General features: G+C 50.9%; 2 protein-coding genes across 10 annotated transcripts in view; one reads left to right on the forward strand and one right to left on the reverse strand.

Annotated features, from left to right (window-relative positions):
* SCMH1 (Scm polycomb group protein homolog 1) overlaps positions 1 to 6,282 on the forward strand; it is a 47,545-nt gene extending 41,263 nt beyond the window's left edge. For 5 of the 7 annotated variants that reach the window (XM_065041406.1, XM_065041403.1, XM_065041400.1 and 2 more), the window contains 3 exons: positions 2,561 to 2,764; positions 3,865 to 4,007; positions 4,484 to 6,282. In XM_065041406.1, the coding sequence (XP_064897478.1) occupies positions 2,561 to 2,764; positions 3,865 to 4,007; positions 4,484 to 4,609 (473 nt within the window). In that variant the 3' untranslated portion in view covers positions 4,610 to 6,282. The remainder of the gene's footprint in view (positions 1 to 2,560; positions 2,765 to 3,864; positions 4,008 to 4,483) is intronic. The other 2 variants (XM_065041404.1, XM_065041405.1) reach the window with 1 other exon arrangement.
* A 308-nt stretch (positions 6,283 to 6,590) lies between these two features.
* Positions 6,591 to 20,237, reverse strand: CTPS1 (CTP synthase 1). 3 transcript variants are annotated; one of them, XM_065041408.1, is made up of 19 exons: positions 20,074 to 20,236; positions 19,592 to 19,765; positions 19,002 to 19,172; positions 18,152 to 18,252; positions 17,090 to 17,206; positions 16,387 to 16,470; positions 16,057 to 16,137; positions 14,460 to 14,611; positions 13,611 to 13,743; positions 13,076 to 13,164; positions 12,837 to 12,931; positions 12,261 to 12,323; positions 11,569 to 11,612; positions 10,552 to 10,648; positions 10,245 to 10,300; positions 10,066 to 10,162; positions 9,642 to 9,786; positions 8,746 to 8,836; positions 6,591 to 8,208 (listed from the first exon to the last, which is right to left on the reverse strand). In XM_065041408.1, the coding sequence occupies exons 1-18, from the start codon at positions 20,213 to 20,215 to the stop codon at positions 8,752 to 8,754; spliced, it is 1,926 nt and encodes a 641-aa protein (XP_064897480.1). In that variant the 5' UTR covers positions 20,216 to 20,236; the 3' UTR covers positions 6,591 to 8,208; positions 8,746 to 8,751. The 3 variants fall into 3 exon arrangements, with proteins under 3 accessions (XP_064897480.1, XP_064897482.1, XP_064897479.1); XM_065041410.1 differs by lacking the exon at positions 6,591 to 8,208 and adding an exon at positions 8,514 to 8,651 and having other exon boundaries at positions 20,074 to 20,237; XM_065041407.1 differs by lacking the exon at positions 6,591 to 8,208 and having other exon boundaries at positions 8,514 to 8,836.
* Between the last annotated feature and the right edge of the window lie 687 nt (positions 20,238 to 20,924).

The raw sequence follows: 20,924 nt of genomic DNA on the forward strand, positions 1-20,924 counted from the left end.
TGAAGAAGCTGCTCTGCACCAAGACATGTTCCCCGAGCCGTTGTGTAAGGCGTGTGGAACGCAGGGCGAATTCCTTCTGCCCTGGTAGTCATCATCTAATACTTTATAATCTGGGATTTAATTACTCATGTTTTAGCTTCCATGGCTACGCATGGTATTAATGGTTGTAAAACTACCCGGCTGCTTCATTCACTCTCCCCCGGGTTTTTCGCAGTGCTTTGCTGCAGCGTGTTGTGCAGATGCTGATGCGCAGCTGTACGGCCGGGAACCCGCTGCCCTTTCCCAGGATCCCGTCTCATTCTCACAATCCTCCCCAAATCACAGGGAGGGTCTCACCAGCCTGCGCCCCACCAGTGAAACCAAATGAAATCGCGGTCAGGTAGCGCAGGCGCGGATCTGCTGCGCCACGGCCTCCAAGGCAGTTGCCAAAATGTCCTTTTTGGTACGTGGTCCATAGGTGTCCCTTGTCCCTTGTGGGAGATGTCCAGGGGTCCAGGTAGCTGCAAGACTAACAGAATTCTTCAATAAATACACTTCCACCTTCCCTTTTGTTTTGAACTGCAGACGTTCCATAGTGCACCCTGGAGATTTGACCTTACTAAAACCTTTTAATTCATTGATGGTGAAATCATCGATCAGGGTGTTAGTCTCAGCTCTTTGTAGTATGTCCCTGAAAACTGCTCATAATTAGTGGCTTCGTGCTCTGCTGCTCTCCCGGTAGAATCCCTGTTTTCCCGGTTCTTGCTGAGTTTGCTGGGCTCGGGTCGTTGATCCACGGCCTCCCATGCACCGCGCTGTAGGTTTAATCTCCATCCACTGCTGGGCCCTGTTCCGTTCAGGATTCCCGCTCCCTATCCGAGCACAGCTGAGCTGAACCTGCTCCCTATGCTGGACAGTTTCTAGCGGCCCAGTATGTACGTTGATTAAAACTGTAGGTTGGTCACATAGCCGATGTGAAGAACAAGGTGATGAGTGGGACCATCTCATCTATTCCAGCATAACAGCAGGTCAGAAATTGTTCCCTGAGGCCCGGTCTGTTTGTTACCTCTAGATACACGTCCTCGCTGGTCTCCTTGACGTTCTCCTCTAACGCATCAGCCGCTGCCCTCAGGTAACCGTCAGCAAACCCGTCCGCTGCTCCAGCGGCGGGTGGAACACGCGGCGTTCAGCCCGTTCTTGGAGCGCGGTGGCTGCTCTAAAGATCGAGGTGCCTCGGTGAGGCGGTGAACGTGGCACGCTCCGTATTGTCAGTGAAGAGACAAAGCAGCTCCAATCACAGAGTCGTTTTGGTTGGAGGAGACCCTCAGGGTCATCAAGTCCAACAATAACCCAACTTTCGCACTACACCTTGTCCCTGAGAACCTCGTCTTTTAAACCCCGCCAGGGATGGTGACTCCACCACCGCCCTGGGCAGGAGGAAGCTGCGTCCTACAGGACTGATTCTCAGTCTCCTTCAGAGTCTATTCCGTTGTCTCTTGGGCCGTCTGCATGCCCAGAGTCCTCCAGCCTTTTCCGTAGAAGTAAAGACAAGTGGGCAGAAGTTTCTCTTCTCGTCTGGGGGGTGATCCCGCTGGGGTGTGAACTTCTACAGCACCCTGGGCTGTTCTTGGTCCAACCAGGGCTGTTCAGAGCAGGGAGGAATGAGTTGTGCTTCCATATCCCGTCTAGAAATTCATTTTTATCCCGCAGCTAAAAGCCTGTTCACCCCGCCATGAAGTTTAAATACAAGCAGGAATATTTGCATTTCAGAGGGTGTATTTTAAAACCTGAGCCTGACATCCTCAGATATTGATTATTGAGCAAGGAGACACGTCTCCCGGTGATGGGGAGCAGTGGGGAGTCTTCGCTCCTTCTGCCTTTGGGAAAAAGCCAGAAAGACGAGGAGGGGATCTCACTTCTTACCCTGTTTTTCCTCTTGCACCCGGTGGCATTTATGTAGCTTCTTGCTAAAAAGCTGCAGTTCCAGCACAGTGGGGACCTTCTTTTTAAAGACTGTCATTTGTTGGAAGCAGTGGGTGTTCGGTAGTTGTGCAAACCAGATTTACGCTTGTGGCCAAACTCCGTGTTTTAGCAGTAAAAAGACACTCTCGAATCTATAGCGCTATTTGTTTAATTAAACTTTAATTATCCGCTCCCTGCCTCTCCGCCACTCATCGTGGCGTGTTTTCCTGCAACGCAAGCCTGTATTTAAAACCGGCAGTTTGTATAAGATCTGCCCAAGAATTAACCACCTCCTACTCTCTCCGAAGCTGCTTCTCAGGCCACAGAGTTAATATCCCGTGTCCCAGCCGCCGGGTCCGCGGCCTCGCGCGCTGATGCCGGGGACATGCGGCGCTCAGCCCCCGATGTTGAGGCATTAACAGAGCAGCGGTTGCCCCAGTTTGGGTACCGAGCGTTACTGGTTAGACGGGCGTTTCCCAGGCAAACCGCAGGCTGGTTTGATTTCGGTGCTTCCGAGGAGAGCGCCGGCGCGGGGGCTCGGCCCCGCTCCCCGGCTCTGCTTTGGGCAGCGGGCCCGTGGGGCGTTCGGGTGCACTGACTGCAGCTTGGTGCGTTCCAGGTGAAACCTTTGTTCTGGGAGATGGCCCCCCAGGGCCCCTGGAGCCTCGCCTGGACCCCATGGACTCTGCCTTGAACTCTGTCCATTCATCCAGCCACAGCAGGAGCTCCAGAGACTATCGCCTGCAAGGATACAGGCACCTGCACCAGCCCTCTAGCCTCAGCCAGGGCAGCTCCTCTGCCTTGCGCAGGCTTAGCTCTGGGGGTAAGAGCGTTAAGAAGCCGGCCCTCCCGTTGTAGATTTGGCGATAAAGGGCTTTTCTAACTGCAGTTACACCTTTCTGACTTGAGGAGATGGCAGAGACTGAGCTCTGCACTGTCGCGGGTGCTGTGTTAGGTCTGACGGCAGCTCTGGAGACTGGGTGGAAACTGGGAGAGGTGACGCTCGCGGGGCCGCTCGTTGGAGTGACGAGGTGGGACCTGGAGGGCAGGAGGTGCAGGAGCTGAATTTGCGAGCACTGGCAGGGGCTGTCAAAGCGATAAGCGGGTCTGAGTCTGTGAGGATGGATCGGGAGCGACCAGGGAGTGCAGAACCGGTGGGCTGGGAGCCGGGGGGTGCCGGGAGCGTGGGCGGACGCCCGAGCGGCTCGTGGCTGCGCGGAGGGACAGGGGAGCCGTTCATTGCAGTGGATCCGCGCACGTCAGATCCAGGCGTTTGCAAAAACAGTTGTAATTTAGGTGCAGGCATCAATAAAAGCCTCTAAAAGGCTCAGGCTGCTGCTGCCTCCCCACATCGGTGTGTGCAGCGGGGCGGGAGCAGCGGGCTGTGCCGGCACGTTGGGAGCGGGACCGGTGTGAGGTCGAGCGGTGCTTCAGGACAACAGATTTTCATATACGGGCTCAGTCCGTCAGAAAATGCAGCTGATGAAAACACAGAACAGCTTTGCTGGGTTAAAATTGCTCCAGGTGGTGTTTGGAGCGAGGGGAGAAATGGCATGTGGGGAGAGAACTAAGGGTGGGGGGAAGTTTTCTGCAAAGGTGGGAACCGCCAGCAGATGGGCAAGGAAGAGCGGGAACGGGGGAGCAAGCTTGGCTGGACGGGGGCAAGGGGAAAGTGGGGTTCAGAGTGACGAAAAGGGCTCAGCACAGAAGGCTGCCCCGAAAAGTCAGGTCTAAGCAGAGAGAATAAGGCTTCGATGCTAGACATGTGCCGCAGGAATCTCTGCAGCGCGGCTGGGACCTGCGCTCCGCGCTGGCTCTGCCGTTGCTTTGCGGGATGAGACGGAGCGGTAGAGGAGGGTGGGTAAGCGCTGGGGCGACGCTGCGGGACGCCCGGGGTGACGTTTGCGTGTGGCGGTTCCGCAGGCTCGGAGCGGTACCTCGGCGCTCGGGACGTCTCCCGGCTCAGCAGCCGCGACCCCTCGTCCTGGACGGTGGAGGAGGTGATGCAGTTCATCCGAGAGGCCGACCCGCAGCTGGGACCCCACGCTGACCTCTTCCGCAAACACGTAAGTGTGCGTGTGGATATATTATGTGTGTGTTATATATGTGAAGGGGCAGATCATCACACAAGGAGGATCTAGGAGAGCGAGCAGAACGGCAGGACTTTGTACCGGCTGGGGTTTTGTGCTGAGAAAACCGTCCTCAGGAATCCTGCTCGTGCCACGTTCAGGCTTTTCCTCAGAAAGCATGGAGGGGCAGCCCAGACATCGCGGCCCAGCTGGGCTCCAGGCACCGCTGCCTTCGAGCTGGGTTTAAACCCTCGCACCCAAAACACAACACCTTGTTCATCCTGGAGTCTTAATATTCACCTCATAGTGAATTTCTCCTGGCAAGGAACATGTTCCAAGTGGAATTTATTGAGTGTGTTGCTGCCAAAGCCCGTTTCCCCCAGCAGAGCGGGATGCGGGGATGCTGTGGGCATTCTGGACAGGGCCGGGCTCACAGCTGCGGTGACAAGCGCTGTTGTTTCCCCCCCGTGCAGGAGATCGACGGGAAAGCCCTGCTCTTGCTGCGGAGCGACATGATGATGAAGTACATGGGGCTGAAGCTGGGGCCGGCCCTGAAGCTCACTTACCACATCGACAAGCTAAAGCAAGGCAAGTTCTGAAAGGACGCTTGGCAGGACGGATCCTGGACGCTCCGCTCCTGGCCACCCATACCCGCGCTCGCCTGCCAACAGGTACGCATGCACACACCCCCATTTACGCCGCAGACGGACACCTCGCCGACACCCCGGCCCCGCTGCGGGGGTCCAGCCGCCCCCTGTGCCAGCGGCCAGGCCCCGGCGCCGCTCGGGAGGAGGCTGGTGCGCGGCTGCCCCGGGATTTGACACCGGACTGGAGTCACGTTCATGCTGTTAGACGCGGAGGGTCCCTCCCTGTGGCCCAGCCCCTGCGTCTCCGCTGCCCTGGGATGGGGCCGCAGCTCCGGGCTGAGTCCAGCTCCTCTCCCTCTCGCTGCGGCTCGTGTGGTCCCAGCCTCACCTGCTCCTCGTGGCGCTCAGCTCCCCGTGGAGGGCAGCGGGCCGGGGGCTGGACGCTTCGCTGGGCAGCGCGGATGCAAGGGGGATGGCAACCGAGCCCCGAGCAACCGCCGCCCCGTCCCCGTCTTCCACGCCTGGGGGAGCCCAAACTGGGCCCCCGCCTCCCGAGCTCCGCTGCCCCCCAGCTCCCAGCCCCCCTTCGGCCGGGGATGGAGGCTCCGTATTTATTTCTGACTGCGGGGCGGCACACGGCGCTGCCCGAGAGTGTGGAGGGAGCTGGGTCTGGTTTCCCCGGCAAGGACAGGCCCGGGTCGGCGTCGCAGGCGGGCTGGATGCTGCAGGACTCAACTGATCCTTCTCTCTTTTTTTTGGAGGTTTTTTTTTTTATAGGGAGTTCTCTGTTTAAAAAGATGAAATGATTTTTCTACCTGGTGTTGAACTCGCAGCTCTTGGAGATTTTTAGCCAGAAATGCACAGGATTGTCTTCCCAGGGGCCTCCTGGTCCTCTGGTGTCTCGGTCTGTCCCAGCTCAGCGGGTACAAGAGGGTGTTGGGTTGGGCAAGCCCGAGGATGCCAGCGCGGTGACCTGTCCCTGTGCTGCTCCTCCTGCCGCCAGCACCCGTTTGTTTCAGACAGTCTAATGTATTTATTTTTGATGGCACTTGAGCAGTAACTCACTGTCCCAGACACGTTACTGCAGCTGCAAGAGGAGTATTGGAGCAGGGGCCACCCAGCCGTGCCACCGCGTCCCCTGGGACAGGGGCTGCCCGTCCCCTGCAGCATCTCCTGCCCTGGGACCAGCCAGCGAGGCGCTGATGGTGACAAAGGGCTGATGGTGACAAAGGGCTGATGGGGAAGCTGCCCCGGCAGCACCCACAGTCCTTGGTGCTGCCTGAAGGGCTGGGACGGGATCTCCACTGCGAGCACTTGTTCCCTGTGCTGTCCTCAGCTCCCCCTGCGCATCCAGAGCAGCGTCTCACCCCCCCGGCAGCAGCAGAACGGGCCCCCAGGCTCTCCAGTCTCGTGCGCTGGGTCAGGTTTACCCCTAAGGGGAAAAGTTGCAAAAAGAAAAGTAATCAAAAGGCCTTTTGTTGTCCAGCACAGGCTGCGCTGCTGCACCAGTGCGGGCCGGGGCAGGTGGGGCTGCGGTCCCCTCGCTCACGGCATCGGCCCCGGGACACCCCTCGTCTTTACCCGCCGCTGATCCCGCTGCAGACAGGTCCCCGTGCGGGGTCAGCCAGTGCTTTCCTCTGCACTTATTTACATTGATTTGTTTATAAATAAAAGAATTACTAAGTTGTGTGGCTGTGCGTGCACTGATGGGAGCACTTGGCTGGGCCCCCGGCTGTGTCTCCCCCTGTGGGTCACTGCAGGACGGGCAACGAGAGGGGCTGGGAGGGCAGATCCCGCGGCAGGGAGAGCTGGAGATTTGTCCTGGGGGAGCTGAGAAATCATAGAATCACACAATCATTTCAGTTGGAAGAGACCCTAAAGGTCATCAAGTGCAGCCATAACCCACCCCGGCACCGACCCGTGTCCCTGAGAACCTCATCTCCGCGCCACTTTAGTCCTTCTCCCTCTGAGCTATGGAAGTAACAGGAAGCTCTTGGCTAGTTACTCATTTTATTACAAATAAGCATTTAATGACCAAGTCAGTTGCAGAGTTTTGGCCAAAACAAACACATTTCAGGTGAAAGAAAACAAAACAGAAGTTGTGCTACAGATACAGAACAATCGCAGCCCCTCCACGGCCCAGGTTCCGAGCACATCTTGCTGCCATTACTCTTGTAATTGGCACACACACAGAGTGCTCAGAGCTTTCCTGGCTAAAAGCAGCTTTGCAGCTTATATTTGAGGAATAAAGCAAGAAGAGCTGTGGAAGAGATCGTTTAAGATGAGACAGGACAGTGTTTAATTAAGATAGGCGTCAGACAACACGGAAATTAGTATTCAGCCAGTTCCAGCTTTAACAAACTCAAGCGTTCTGAACATAAACCAGACACCGAGACACTGTCTGCCTTTCTTCTACATTCCCCAAGGCCAAAACCCACGGTGCTTACAGCATGAGGCCAAAAAAGCAGAAAGCGCGAGCGTTTCCCAGCCCAGAACTGCAAAGCCGAGCTCATCCCCGCAGGACAGCGCAGATCTGGAGCTACAGCAAAGGAACGACACGTCTGTGCTGCGTCCAGCGCGGGACGCGGCTCCGCCGGTACGGAAAGGCAACGCACGGCGCCAACCCACCCCAAGAAGCACCAAGAGTCCAAGGCAAATCACAGCAGGAGCTTTTCAAGGCAGCACGGAACGCGGTTCACTTTGTGTTCTGTGCCTCCCCCTTGATGCAAGGAGGTGAAGTTTCCCAGCCCGAGAAGCAGCAGCAGCCACCGCAGGCACAGGACACACTCGCTTCAGCCACCGCGGGCACAGGACACACTCGCTTCAGCCACCACGGGCACAGGACACACTCGCTTCAGCCACCACGGCCTTTCCTGACAGTTTTTCTTTCTAATTTATCCTTCCACATGATCCAAGTTAATTGCATCCCTGCACCATGGGATATCACAGCTAGAGCTGATCATCTTCCAGATTAACTATTCCATTCCAGGAAGACTTTCCCTGGTTAGAAATTCATTGCTGGCACTGAATGCACCAAGACCACCCATGCCAAATGTTTTTAAATAGCACTGGAGGAAATTAAAATAAAATAAAAATAGAACAAATGTCCCCTCGCCCCTCAAAAAAGAAGAAAGGCTGCATAAAGCTGGCCAGATCCATCCTGTGCAGCTCAGCTCAAGAACTGAGCGAGTCCCCAAATCCAGTGTCACCCGTGGGATTTCAGCGCTAAGCGATGCGATTGCCCAGGGAAAGGCAAGAGAAAGCAACGCAGCCCGGTGTCCGGGATACAGACTCACACCGGCGTTAATGTGCGTTAGGAAGGAAACGTGCAACCCAGCACATCAAATCCTATGCCCGAATTTGCTTTTCATCTCCAAGATGGTGCTAATTAAGAGTCTAGAGACACACGTGCTGCAATGAGCTCTCCTCCAGAAACTAACAGAATCTACACAGAAAATAAATGAAAGACAGAAGAGTTGAGGAAATAAAGGGACAGGATTTCGTAACAAAAATTACAAACTCATAACTTAAGAAAGCCCAGAGCTGACAGTGTTCAAGCTATTGCTGTAGGAACGCCTGGAAAATCTAAAGACTCTTCAGCGAAGACACATCTGGAGAAAGAGAAAGAAAAGGAGCAGGAATTACTGAGAGTGAGGCCCAACAGGCTGGAATTGCTCAGTGCAGCAGGTCTGAGTCGGACACCACGGTCCCCTGGCATTCAGCAATAAAGCCCCACGCTCACTCCACCCCGTTTGCACGAATGCTGCTGAACTTCTCCAAAACCACCACCCAAAACCAGCCAGAGCCACGGCCACGAGCACATACCTACCCCAGCTCAGCTTTGCCTCCACTTTCAGGAACATGTGCTGTATTTGTGCTTTGTTTCTGTATTGGAATTTGATCTCAAACTCCCACATGCATTTTAATACTTTATTATGTGTCAATTTGCTAAGGAAATACCCACCCCCATCTGTTACACAGACATGAGGAATTGTGTGTCCTTCAGCACAGCTGAACACGTGTGTTCCAGCACTTTTCATGGGGTGCCAGTTTCCTACCGACCGATAGGAAACATTCAGACGCCAGGAGGAAAGACTGGACAGGGAATTGTTTCCATAAGGAAAGAGGTTGAGGTCAGCAGAAGTTACCAGGATTCAGTCGTGATTTACTGATGGAAACTTGAGCTCTGTCATCTCCAGGTCAGGGGAGCTGCTGCCACTCCTGTCGCTGTACGTGTCCCTGTGGAATTCAGAAAGATGTTGTTTTAGGGAGCACAAGTGTGTTACAGATCTGCTTTTGCATCAGGAATTAGTGGGGTTTGGCAGCAAGCACTGCTAGCTGAGGCTGAAAAGCAGAGCACACAAATCCTAGTGTAGCTGTCCCTTTGGAAACAGGGCCGAGACATCATCAGTTTTAAGGTTTGTGAGTTAAAATGATGATACATACAGAGCACATCGGTCAGAGCACAACAACAGCCAATTTCCAGTGACACAGCGAACTCCTGCGCTGCAGCTGCTCTGCAGCTCAGCCCAGAAAGGCCAAGAGTCTCCTTTTTGCGTCGCTGCAGCGTAACACTTTCAGTGCTGTTTCCCTTTTGCATTTAGTTTGGGTTTTTTGTTTAGTGCCATGTTAGAACTCCAGCTACACAAGCAAACCCTCTGTGTTCTCTGCAAGGAGGAAAATGGGTCACTACCAAAGTGACGTCTGTCTGTTGCATATTGCCACGACCGCTGAGCAGAACTGCAGGGCATTGGGGAGCAGCTCAACAAGGTAAACGCACCATTAAGTCTACCCAAAAAATCAGTAGCTTTGCAAAGTGATACAAAACAAAGCTTAAGGCAGCAGGAAAAAAAAGAAGCTGCAACAATCAGAGCCCACTGTTAAACCAGCAACACGAACAAGTTTCTTAAGGACTACCAGGTGGGAAAGCCCAATTGGGTATCAAATCATTGAGAAATGAGGCACAGCTGCAGCTTCCCCAAACACCCCCAGAATGAAGCGCTGCTGCTAACACCACCTGGTTACCTCGTGTAACTCAACGTACCTGGGCGAGAGCCGGCAGCCCTTCTGGAGATAGTGCGTGAGCCTTCCCGCAGACGCCAGGAGGAGGCCGAAGTAGGGGGGAGATGGCTTAATTGGTCTGGAGAGGAACTCAGGGTGATACTGAACACCAACGAAGAAAGGATGATCTAAGACAAAGAAATGCAAAAAATGTCAAGTTTCTTAAGTCCATGGCTGAACTGCAGCCAAAAGATCTGATGTTGCTAAGGCCCTGATGACAGAGAAGAAGAATAATTTCTGTCTTGCCTTTTGTCCCTAAATGGACAGGCATGTGGGATTCTTTTTTACTGTAATTTCACAGATGGAATCATTCTTGGAGATCCCGGACTGCACCCACACAAAAACCTGCTCGATAACCCTCTGAACACTTACCCTACACCCGCAAAACAAATTGCTTAAGTACTCACCTTCCAACTCAACCACTTCCATTCGCTCTCCCTCCTCATCCTGGCCTACGAACTTCAACCCTTGCTCTTCAAAACACTTTTTCAGTTCTGGATTGACCTAGAAGACCAGAAGCAATAAACCCCGTGATCTCTTGTGTTTGGATTACACGGAAAAGCTCAACACCTACAACAGCATTTACCTCAAATCTGTGTCTGTGTCTCTCTTCCAAGAAATCATGATCTCCATACAGCTTCCCTACACCAAAAGAAAGGCATTTCTCAGAGCAAATGCCAAACAGTTTGCAGGATGCCGAATTTTAACAAGTCCATATGAACAGCATCCATCAGAATCTGCCACTTCTAGAGGCGACCAAATTCACTTATCCCCATTTCACTACCATATTCTGCAAACCTCTCAAGGATGCTTCAGCATCCCCAGGTCTCTTCCCAACACCCACCACACACATTCCCAGGAAACACTTCCGAAAGGGGTAAGAAATGCCTTACTCATGATGGAATTCTTGGTTTGGAAGAGTGTTCTTCTCTTGCCAAGCCTCATGGTTCCACCCATTTGCCCAGGATTATGTTCCGGCATGTCTATGACCTACGAAACGCATCCAGAGAGGGAGGTGAGAATGAGGGAGGAACAACAGTCCCAGGCAGACTGTGAAGCATTGAAGTGGAAAACAACCCTAATATCCCCACAGAACACAAGCAAACCACCCGAGGAACACTGTCTGGACCAGGCAGACCAACAGAACTACATTGGTTAGCTGAGTTATTCTAGTAAAGGCTGCACAGAACATCGGGAAGGTTTGCGGGTTATTCGGGAGCTTTAGCACGGGAAATGGTCTCAGTCAAAGCCCGCACAGATCCTACTAACACTGCGCTGGTTACTGAGCTCAACGTTAACAAACACACAAGCACGTTTACAGAAACAAAAGCCCCAAATCAGGATCGCTTATACTTTGATAAATAGCTTCATCAGCTGCTTTTTTGAGAACTTTTTCAAGGAGCACTTTAAATTCTAGCAGAGGCCAAGCACAACGGTGGCCCCGGGCTGAGGCGCACGGAACCTGCAGTCTAACAAATGCAGGTTCAGAAATCTGTCCACAAACGTTCCACAGAATTCATGTCTGTCTGTTAACTTCTGAGATCACCATTCAGCAGTTATGCAGTGGAACCTGGATATCACCAAATCTTTACCATTTACCCTGTAAAATCAGTTAGCTTTCAAACTGCCCCTTAAGAACCTTCTGCCTCTTAGAAAACACCTTTATGAAAAGGTGTAATTAAAAATTTCAAAATATATAAGTTTTTGACCTATAATAAGCACCGCAATCTTCTGCGAAGCAGCAACTGCCATACAGTTCACTAGGCAAAGACAAGTTCAGATTAGTAAATGATGGAAGACAGACTTAAAACCACAAGACGTAATAATCCAAGCGCTTAACTGCACCAGGAGGCGTGTGCAGAGAGGTCTGGCACAGTGAGGATACTACAAGCAAGTCACTGTAAACTCACCACTGGATGAGCAGTTTTGGGGTCGAATTCTGTCGAGTTGGCATCTGCAATGTTACGTTCAGTGGTTAGAAACATGAAGCCGCTCATACCGTGACCAGCATTTACAAGACATCCCCTTCCACGCAGGAAAAACGCACACCGAACAGCTTAGAATATTTTAAATAGAGCCAGCAAGGGAAAAGGGGCAGAAGTACTCAGAAACACACATTTTCCCCTACCTTCACTGGGAGCGAGACTCACAATCCAGCTAAGAAAGTAAATTTAGCACTCTGTAAATTGAGTTTTGACAACAGGGGCCTAGACAACTCAAGGACTAGAGCCCAGAAAGCAATTCAACTCGCTGAACTAGGTGCAGCTGCCTCGTCAGCTGAATTGCTTTTTGGTTTTCTTTCCCACTGGCTGTAATGGGAATTCGGGATGTCCGGCACAGACACAACTCCACAGGTGTTTTATTCAGGAGCTGAAGCTCACTCTAAGCAACAGAAAGTTTTCTGTCATTATAAGCGTGCCTTACTCCATTAATTTTTATTTGAATAGGATAAAGAAATTGTTCTTTTTCCTTTTAATTAGCAAAGGAAATGGGGAATTTTACAGGCCTAGGAAAAAAAAATCTCCCTACCAGTGAAAAATTACAGGTGTTACTCAAACAATCAAAGAAACGACCAAAACCCAGGAAGGGTTTGTGCAGTTACCTTGCCAACCAAGAACACCGCGCGCAAACTCCACAACCGCCAGCTGCATTCCCAAACACACTCCTGCGGAAGGCAGAGCAGAACACGCGGCACGTCAGGCCAGGGACCACCGACCCGAGCTGCGCAGCACTAACAGCCTCACGGGGCAGCCAGGGCCAGGCCTGTGCCCTGGAGCTGGGTTCTGCTCACTCTGGGCCAAGTAGTTCCGACAAGTTTCACCCCGACCTCCCTTTCCCACCCGCTATGCTCGCACAATTCCCCGTTTCTGCGTCCGCTCCGTTTATCTGCGGTCATGTATTTCTTCCTGCCAACATTGCTACAGCCTCCTCCAGAACTTCCTCGGAGACTCCCACCCCCTCACTGCAGAGATTCCACGTCATCACATCCCAGCCAGCTCTGGCCACTTCAGAGCTAATTGCAGGTGGTGGCTGAGCATCGATCACTGCCTTCCTCAGCCAATTATTGTCAGAATTGTACATTCTAGATACTAACAAAAATCAGTGAAGCTCTTGCTGCAGACCAGCTGGGCTGTTACTCAGCCCCCTTTATTTCCTATTGATGAAACATGTTTCTCACCTAAGAAGGGTTTTTTCTGTTTCCTCGCCCAGGAAATAGCTTGAATTTTGCCTTCTGTCCCTCGAACACCAAATCCACCAGGAACCAGAACTCCACTGCAGGAGGATGAAAAGATTCCAATCACACAGGGCTCACCAGGGCGGCTGCACCCGAGCACCCACCACCTCCCTCCTGGGAACTCTGGGACCTGCAAGACCTCAAGAAGACCTGAAGAAATGGGCAGAGTACAAGAGTCTTACTCAGCACCACACAGCTTCTGCCACGCTTCGTGGTACCGGACAGGTTCTTCCTGCAGAGTATCTGGCTCCAGGTCAGCAGAGTCAATATACTGGGAAGAAATCCAAAAAAGGATGATGAGATGCTGCAGAAGAGTGTAAATACAGGGTCTCCTTATTTCTGATTAAGATATCATAATTTCTCCTAGATAGCTCTGGATTTGTTCCCTACTAGATACTTATGTATTTTCTGGGCTGATATCCTGCCTCCTAGTCAAGAAAACTGCTTCCCCACACCATCATACTACAGATGCACAAACAGAAGCCGTGGTTTTTCTGACAAGATACATATTTCACCTCTTCAGAGCATCTCGCTACAACCAAGACCCTGAAAAGCACCTGTGCAGCCAAACCAGCATTAAAACCTTAATATAGGACGAACCTAAAGTTCACTGCCTGAATCAACTCTCCCTTACTGTCTATGGGGTTGCGAAAAACTGAAGTAAGACGGGGAGCACTGTGGAAAGAGTACGGGGGTAGGAATTTTTACCACCCCTACCTTAATGTCGAGTTTGTGGTTGATCGCCAGTGCGGAATGCTCCAGTGCTTTAATGACAGATGCGTAGGAATCTGAAAACTTGGTGTATTTGCCAACAAGCGCAATGGAACATGTTTCAAGGAGACGGTCATACCTAAACACAGTGAAAACAGAAGGGTTATTTCATCATTCACAGGAAATGGGAGCAAGAATCACGTTCTATTTAGCTGTTCAAGTAATATAAGCAGTTGGGCTCTTGAAAGCCTGTCCAACTAGAGAGATGACGACTTTGGAAGAGATGACCTTTCGTAACAATTACAACTTAAAAACATTAAAGCAAGACTAGAAGAAAGGAAAAAGAAAAAAAAAATCAACAATGACAGAAAGAGATGCAGAAAGTCACATAGAAATGAACTCATCCCTCCTTAAGCTGCAAAGCTATTTTGAGTAGATCCAAACTGTCTTTTCAGGACTCTGTATTAGATTAAAAGTTTGCAGTGAACTATGAGGAGAGAGGATCAAAGCACAACTCTGCACATGTTTATCCTGCGGAGCATCTTCCCACGCTGCTTCTGTCCGAGTTCACTTCAGCAACAAGAAATACAGAAAGGATTTCTGGAGTCCTGAGGCTGCGCTGCCCACACGTTCGGCCCCAGCATCTGGCAGCACGGGACCGACGCAGCATTCTTGGCTGCAGCTGAGGAACTGTTTAACGTTTATTTCAAAATTGCTAAGTAACTTCAACCAAGCTGGTGACTGAGAGCTTTTTCTGTCAAAAGGAAATGTTCACTTGTGACCCAATAACCAAGGACTGAGAAGAGAAACTAATCTAGAGTCTTAATTCAAACCTTGTGCAGCGGTGCCACTCACCTGTCAGCCATTTCCTTCCACTTCATGAGCATCCTCCGGGGCTGCCGCTCGATGGGGAGGTCGAGCCTGTGCCTGAAGTAGTCAACAACTCCCTGCTCCTCTAACAACAGAGGAACCCGGTAGATTGAGGAGACATCATGAATGCAGATGACCTGTCCATAAAATACAGATGTCATTAAAACAGATCACAGAGTCACAGAATGGTTGGGGGTTGAAGGGACCTCTGGAGATCATCCAGTCCAACCCATGCTCACGCAGGGTCACCGAGCAGATCACACAGGATCCAAGGGGTTTGAATGTCTCAGAGCAGGAGACTCCACACCCGCTCTGGGCAGCCTGGGCCAGGCTCTGGCACCTCCCAGCAAACAAGTTTCTGCTCATGTTCACATGGACCCTCCTGTGTTTCAGTCTGTGCCCGTTGCCCCTCACCCTGGCGCTGGGCACCACTGAACAGAGTCTGCTCCATCCTCTGACACCCACCCTAGAGATATTTATAACTACTGATAAGGTCCCTCTCAGCTTCTCTCCTCCAGGCTGAAGTGCCAGATCTGAGTTCCTGTGCAAGTATTTTTAGACAGATATTGCGAGAGTTTCTATCTCTAGCAAACAACCATGTGACCACCTAAACTTCTAGGAAATAGCATCTGTCTAATAACATAACAAGATAGGAATAGCTCAGTACTAGTTTCCACATACTTGAGGTCATCCTTCAAGGCCTCCCAGGTGTTACTGCTCACTGGAGCTCCTTGGGAAGGGCTATAACATGATAACAGAGCAGTGAAAAAGCTGCTGTGCAAGTTCAAAGAACATCTCAGAGACTTGTGCTGTGGTAAATCTTCCAGGCGATCCCAACTGAAGCCACGGCTGAGCTGCCCACCAGCCCAGCTTCCCACCATCATCGTGTGGAACTGGGGCTCCCAGTTTGATTAAAGCCCAGGGAAACCTGCGGTCTCAATACTGTGATAAATTTTACAGGGAGTCCATAATCACAAACCGGATTAAACAACTGTGAGCGAAGAGTTCTTGGGTCACTGAGGAGAATCTACAACAATGGCTCCAGTTCACTGAAATGGGCCTCCACAGAAAAGGAAGGACAGCTCTGGACAACTGCCGCCTGTCCATCAGGAGTCAGACTGTACTTTAAGGATCAAAAATATACCAGCACAACTATTTTTAAATCCTCATTTCTCCTGACTCAAATAAAAGCAGAGTTCAACACCGCACCACTGAAACTCCCTAGGCTGCAAATTTTCCTCCTGTATAGTCAACAGCATTTACTTCTCAATTCAAGTGCAACTGCAGCCAGAGGAACAACTACATAAAACTGCATTAAACTTCCTGGAGAGTGACCACTAAGAGCCAACTTTTCAATTCCTGGCCAACAAGAGGTAGATATTGTACTGCTGACACACTAATACTTTTGCCAGTTAATTCTGAATGTAATACTTGACAGTGCAAGACAAAGCAGCAAATTAATTATGCAGCTAACAAAAGACACAGCTAGAACACAAAACCGCCACGCTCAGATAAAACTCCATTCGACATTTGACAAACACTAGAATATTTATTGCAAGGAAGTACAGACAGCAGTCTTTACCTGTTCTGGTTCAACGTGACAGAACATGGAAATCTTTTCTTTTACTGAGGTATCCAATGGAGTGGAGCACCTGCAAACAATCTAACAGAACAGCAACGTCAGGGTTTTGAAGCAAAACAGAAGCGCTCAGACATGTATATAACAAGCCTCTAAAGAGAAAAAAAGCTTTCTCCAGTCTCCACGACTTGTGGAAAAAACTCAATTCCATTCCTTTTACTTGTTTATTACCAACATACAAGAGCTTTTGACCTAAGCATTATTTAGACTAGGATGTTGCTGCACCAGGCCGGTGCTGCATTTGCAAAGTCAGAGCCATGTAGCAAACCTTACCAGATCTGGTGAGAGACCAAGACCTCGGAGTTCACGAACACTGTTTTGGGTGGGTTTAGTCTTCTGCTCTCCTGTAGAGCTCGGCTGGTCAGAGAGGAGCAGAAGTCAGTATATCAAATTAGGATATGTATTCATAAGGCCAATCGGGATTCTCCACCCCATTCATCTTGTAAAAACTTTGCCCCAGTTCTTAGACAAGTCACACGAGTTTTAAATACCCCTGTACACTCATTTTAATCTCACAGACTGAAAGCGACTGGCAGAAACCAGAGTTCCAGTCTGTGTAGTACGTAATTATGCACTGTAGTGAGAGAAGGAGAGCGCAGAGATCCTCGGGCTCTTAGCCACTGCTCTTTCCACATACCTAATATCTTATATTTCTAATTTTTTCTCCATAAATCACCTGGCCTGGACAGAAAGGGAAAGAAGGAGAAAGCAGTTAAAGAGCAGTTAAAGATGCAAAACTACACTGGCTGCAACTCTCAACTACTTATTACATATTCACACATTTTGAAAAGTTCCTGTTCCCTTCTTGCAAACCTTTTTAAGTACATAACCATATATGCTCGTTCCTTCCAGAAGTTTATATATAGAGAGATACAAATATAACAGTGCCTATATATATAGTGTTTCAGAAACACATATTTAGAAAGCGATTTGGACTGGGGAAGCCCCTGATCACCAAAACATTTTGGGTCCTTACCTGAGGAACTAGACTGACGTGAATGTTACAAAAATTCTCTCTTTTGGCTTTGAACTGGAACTGACGGAAAGCTTCAATGAAAGGCATGCTTTCAATATCACCTACTGTCCCACCGAGCTAAAAAAACAGACATTTAGAAGTCAAGTTAGTACCAAAACATCATCTACTGAATTTGTATGCTAAAGCATACTAAAACTACATAAAAGTACAGTAAAACATCTCCCCAGTACCTCCTCCCAATATCCTAAAGGAGCGTCAACGCCAACATGAAAAGCAGGATTTGCCAGTTGTACGTTCTACTTCCACTGCCTCCAGTCTACCTCAACTATTAATTTTACTCCCATGGTTTTCCCAAAATCAAAAAGCCACAAGAAAAACAGCTTCTCATACGTGCAGCACCTCTCCAGGGACATAAGCTTTGCCTGTATTCAGTCTTCAAGGAAAAGATTCAGGTGTTAAAATATCCTATATGAACATTAGGTGGCACTGAGAAGCAAAATTCCTGTTAAATTGTAGTAACGCTATAGAGTAGATTTGTGTATGTGCAGGAAGAGACACGAGGATTCTCTGGAGCCCTGAGAGCTCCCATTTCTTGTCAGATGGTGCCTCCCAGGTACTTCAGGGTTCAGACTTGTAATTCCTGGAACAGAAAGTGGCACGTGAGCTGCAGGGAGAGTCCTAAAGTCACCGTGACCCGGGCTCTCCGGCTCTCCTGTATCAGCACATCCCGCCAGCAAACCCAGCAAGAAGAGGCCACAGCGCAATTCAGACTTTGGTATATACTTACAAGAGCTAAGATTCGTTCTATAGACTAATTCACACTACACCAGAGAGTGAAGCATCTCAAAAATACAACTGTCCAAGATCTACATCTTTCTACACGTGGACTCAAACACGGAGCATTCAAAAGATTAGACTGAGTGAGGCTAGCAAGGGAGGAGCTTTAACAAACTCAACAATATGCGAAGTTGAACGCTACTGCAAAAAATTATTACGCAAAATATGCATATAGTTCAGTTTAAAAAAAAAAATGTTTCTTGTATGGAGTAAAGAGCTACAAACCTCAATCACACAAACTTGGGGTTCAATGCCATCTTCATCTACAGGAATCCGTGCCTGCCTCATCACCCATTCTTGTATAGCATCTGTGATGTGGGGTACAACTGAAAAAGAAACCCGGGCAAGGGTTAAAACCACAACCCCTGCACATTTCTCCTTTTAACTCCTTACAGCGCAAATTGTTGAAAATAACTTGGCAGCACTAGCTCAGCGCTGATTTGTGTCTTTAAAGAAGTATGCATTTTTGAAGTGATTATTCTTGGCTGCGATTTTCAAGAGAAGTGAGTTGGCAGCAAATGTAATCCTGCCTCAATTTAAACATATGCAAGAAACGTTTAAACTGCAAGATTCAAGTACAAACAGTTCCTTGCTCTAAGCAGCCAGAGTTACTCTGTGTTAAACTGTCTGTAAAAATCCTTATCCAAACCAGCTGTAGAGAATGACTAAAAAGGGAAGGGACTGATCTGATCCTCAAAGATCCTTTGGGTTTTCTAATGACATGACAGTTATCAAAAGCAATAATCATTTTACCCAGCTAATAATCCACAGGTGTATTAGTCTGAAGCCTGTTCACATTTAGCATTTGCTCTGTTAGACAGCTGGATCCAAGTCCAGCATATAGTCTGAACAATAGGCAGCGTATTGCTGAGCACCAGAAGGTTCTGAGAGGCATAACCTGATCCTGTATGGCACACACTGGTATATCTGCACCGGTGCATCTTCTACTTCACAAAAAGCACCACAAGAACATCACATAACAAAGACCTCAAGTTAGGATGAAATGCAAAAGCATCCAACCCGGACAGAAATACAGATTGTATTTCTAAGCATCAGAAATAAAGCTTCACGTCACCTTGGACAGTTTTGCCAAGATAGTCTCCCTTCCTCTCCTTGTTGATGACGTACTGGTAGATCTTCCCAGTAGTCAGGTTGTTGTCTTTGGTGAGTCGGATATCAAGGAAGCGCTCGTAGTTCCCAAGGTCCAGATCCACCTCCCCTCCATCATCCAGCACAAACACCTCGCCTGCGGCACACGGAAAACAGCACAGATGTCAAGGGGAAACAGTCCACACCAGCAATTTGTTGGATTTGTGTGTGACAGCTGGAAGAATCCAAAGCAAGACAACACCTTCTTTGATTGCTACAGAAGTTTAGAAGTGGCTAATAAAACTAAAAGCCTTATATAGGCAAGAGGACAACTACACCAAGGTCTGAATCCCTCAGCAACGATCAAAGAGCAGTGAGCACATCTGTCCTGGCACCAGCGGCCCGTCCACCAGCACCGAGCTGGCAGGCTCAGCCCGCGGGTCCCACACACAGCACCCAGCAAAACTCTTTGCCCACGCAAAGGAGACAGATCTTCCCCGGCACAGCAGCCCCGGACACCCCGGTGCTGGCTCAAGGGTGGCTGGATGTGCCAACCCGGCCCGCGGGGCCACTCACCATGCTCATAGGGGGAGAAGGTGCCGGCATCGATGTTGATGTAGGGGTCGATCTTGATGGAGGTGACGCGCAGCCCGCAGGACTTGAGGATGGTGCCGATGCTGCTGGCGATGATCCCCTTGCCGATGCCCGAGATCACGCCGCCCGTCACCAGGATGTACTTCATCTGCCCCGCTGCCGGACAGCGGCACCGCCTCAGCGGGGGCTCCGCCCGGGCAGACCCGCCTCAGGAGCCCCGCGCCATTCCTGTCAGCGACACCCCCGCCACTCCCCTCCCTCCCCTCTCCCCCTGTCAGCGACCCCCTCAAGCGCCACCGCCCCCCCTACCATTCCGGCCCGTCACCGAGGGCCGCTCCCGCCTTCGCCCCTCACACAAACTCCCGCCATAAACCCACCAGCGCCCTTGTCCCGACCCGGCGGGGACCCGCGTGGTCCCACCCGCTCTCCCCGCGCCCGCCCAGATGGTCGCGCCCGCCCCTCACCTGTTCCCGCCGAGGCGGCGCGCGGAAGCTGCGTGGCGCGCGGGCAGCGAGACGGAGCGCGCGCTGCTGCCGGCCGGCTCGGAGCGGGAGCGCATGAGGCCGGCGCGCGGCGGCGCGCAGGCGCAGCTCTGCCTCGGCGCATGCGCGGTAACGAGGGGCGAGGCCTCGGGGCGGGGTCCCGGGAACGGCCGCCCCCGCCCCGGCCCCGCCCACCGGCGCTGCTGCCAGCGCCCCCCAGCGCACCCGGGGCGGCACCGCGACCCGTGGCGGGACGGACCCGGTGCCGGCGGGGGCTGGAGCGGGCGGGTGTCCCGTGCTTTGCGGGGGTGTCATGACGTCCAGGCCCAGCCACCGGGCGGCTCCAGCACCGTTTATAAGCACAGGATGTATAGCGCAGTATAAAAAGGGTATAAAGGTGTCCAGAGGACGACACCAAGTCGGTGAAGGGTTTGGACATGAAGCCATATGAAGAGCAGCTGAAGTCACCGGGACGTGGTCTGGTGCAAGATTTACATTACGGTTCAACTCGGTGAACTCGAGGGTCTTCCAACCAAAATGATCCTGCGACTCCACAATTTCACGAGACATCCGCCTGCGGCAACTGTGGCAAGTCCTTATTTCAGAGGTGTGTGCAACCTAAGTGTGAGCATTTCCTTTTAGACACATAAATCATCCTCTCAGTGCATAATTAAGGCCCCAGGGGCTGGATATCCAGCGGTGCTTAAGAGACAACTGCGCTCAGCAAGAGCTGTTGTGAGCATTAAATGGTGTGGAATAACAGTGACCCAGAAAAGTCAAATCACAAGTATCTCAAGTTATGCAAAATTACATCAACTTTTTGGAGAAGCGGG

This window comes from Columba livia, chromosome 26 (genome assembly GCF_036013475.1).
Source record: "Columba livia isolate bColLiv1 breed racing homer chromosome 26, bColLiv1.pat.W.v2, whole genome shotgun sequence".
Classification (NCBI taxonomy): Eukaryota; Metazoa; Chordata; class Aves; order Columbiformes; family Columbidae; genus Columba; species Columba livia.

What these genes read in the sequence shown, in the direction of transcription:
- CTPS1 (XM_065041408.1), bottom strand. Translation starts at nt 20,215, where the DNA reads ATGCGCCGAGGCAGAGCTGCGCCTGCGCGCCGCCGCGCGCCGGCCTCA. An exon ending in TCTTGGCAAAACTGTCCAAG is followed by an intron (nt 18,253 to 19,001) that starts GTGACGTGAAGC and finishes TTTCTTTTTCAG; the next exon opens with TTGTACCCCACATCACAGAT. An exon ending in CCAAAACTGCTCATCCAGTG is followed by an intron (nt 10,649 to 11,568) that starts GTGAGTTTACAG and finishes TGCGTTTCGTAG; the next exon opens with GTCATAGACATGCCGGAACA.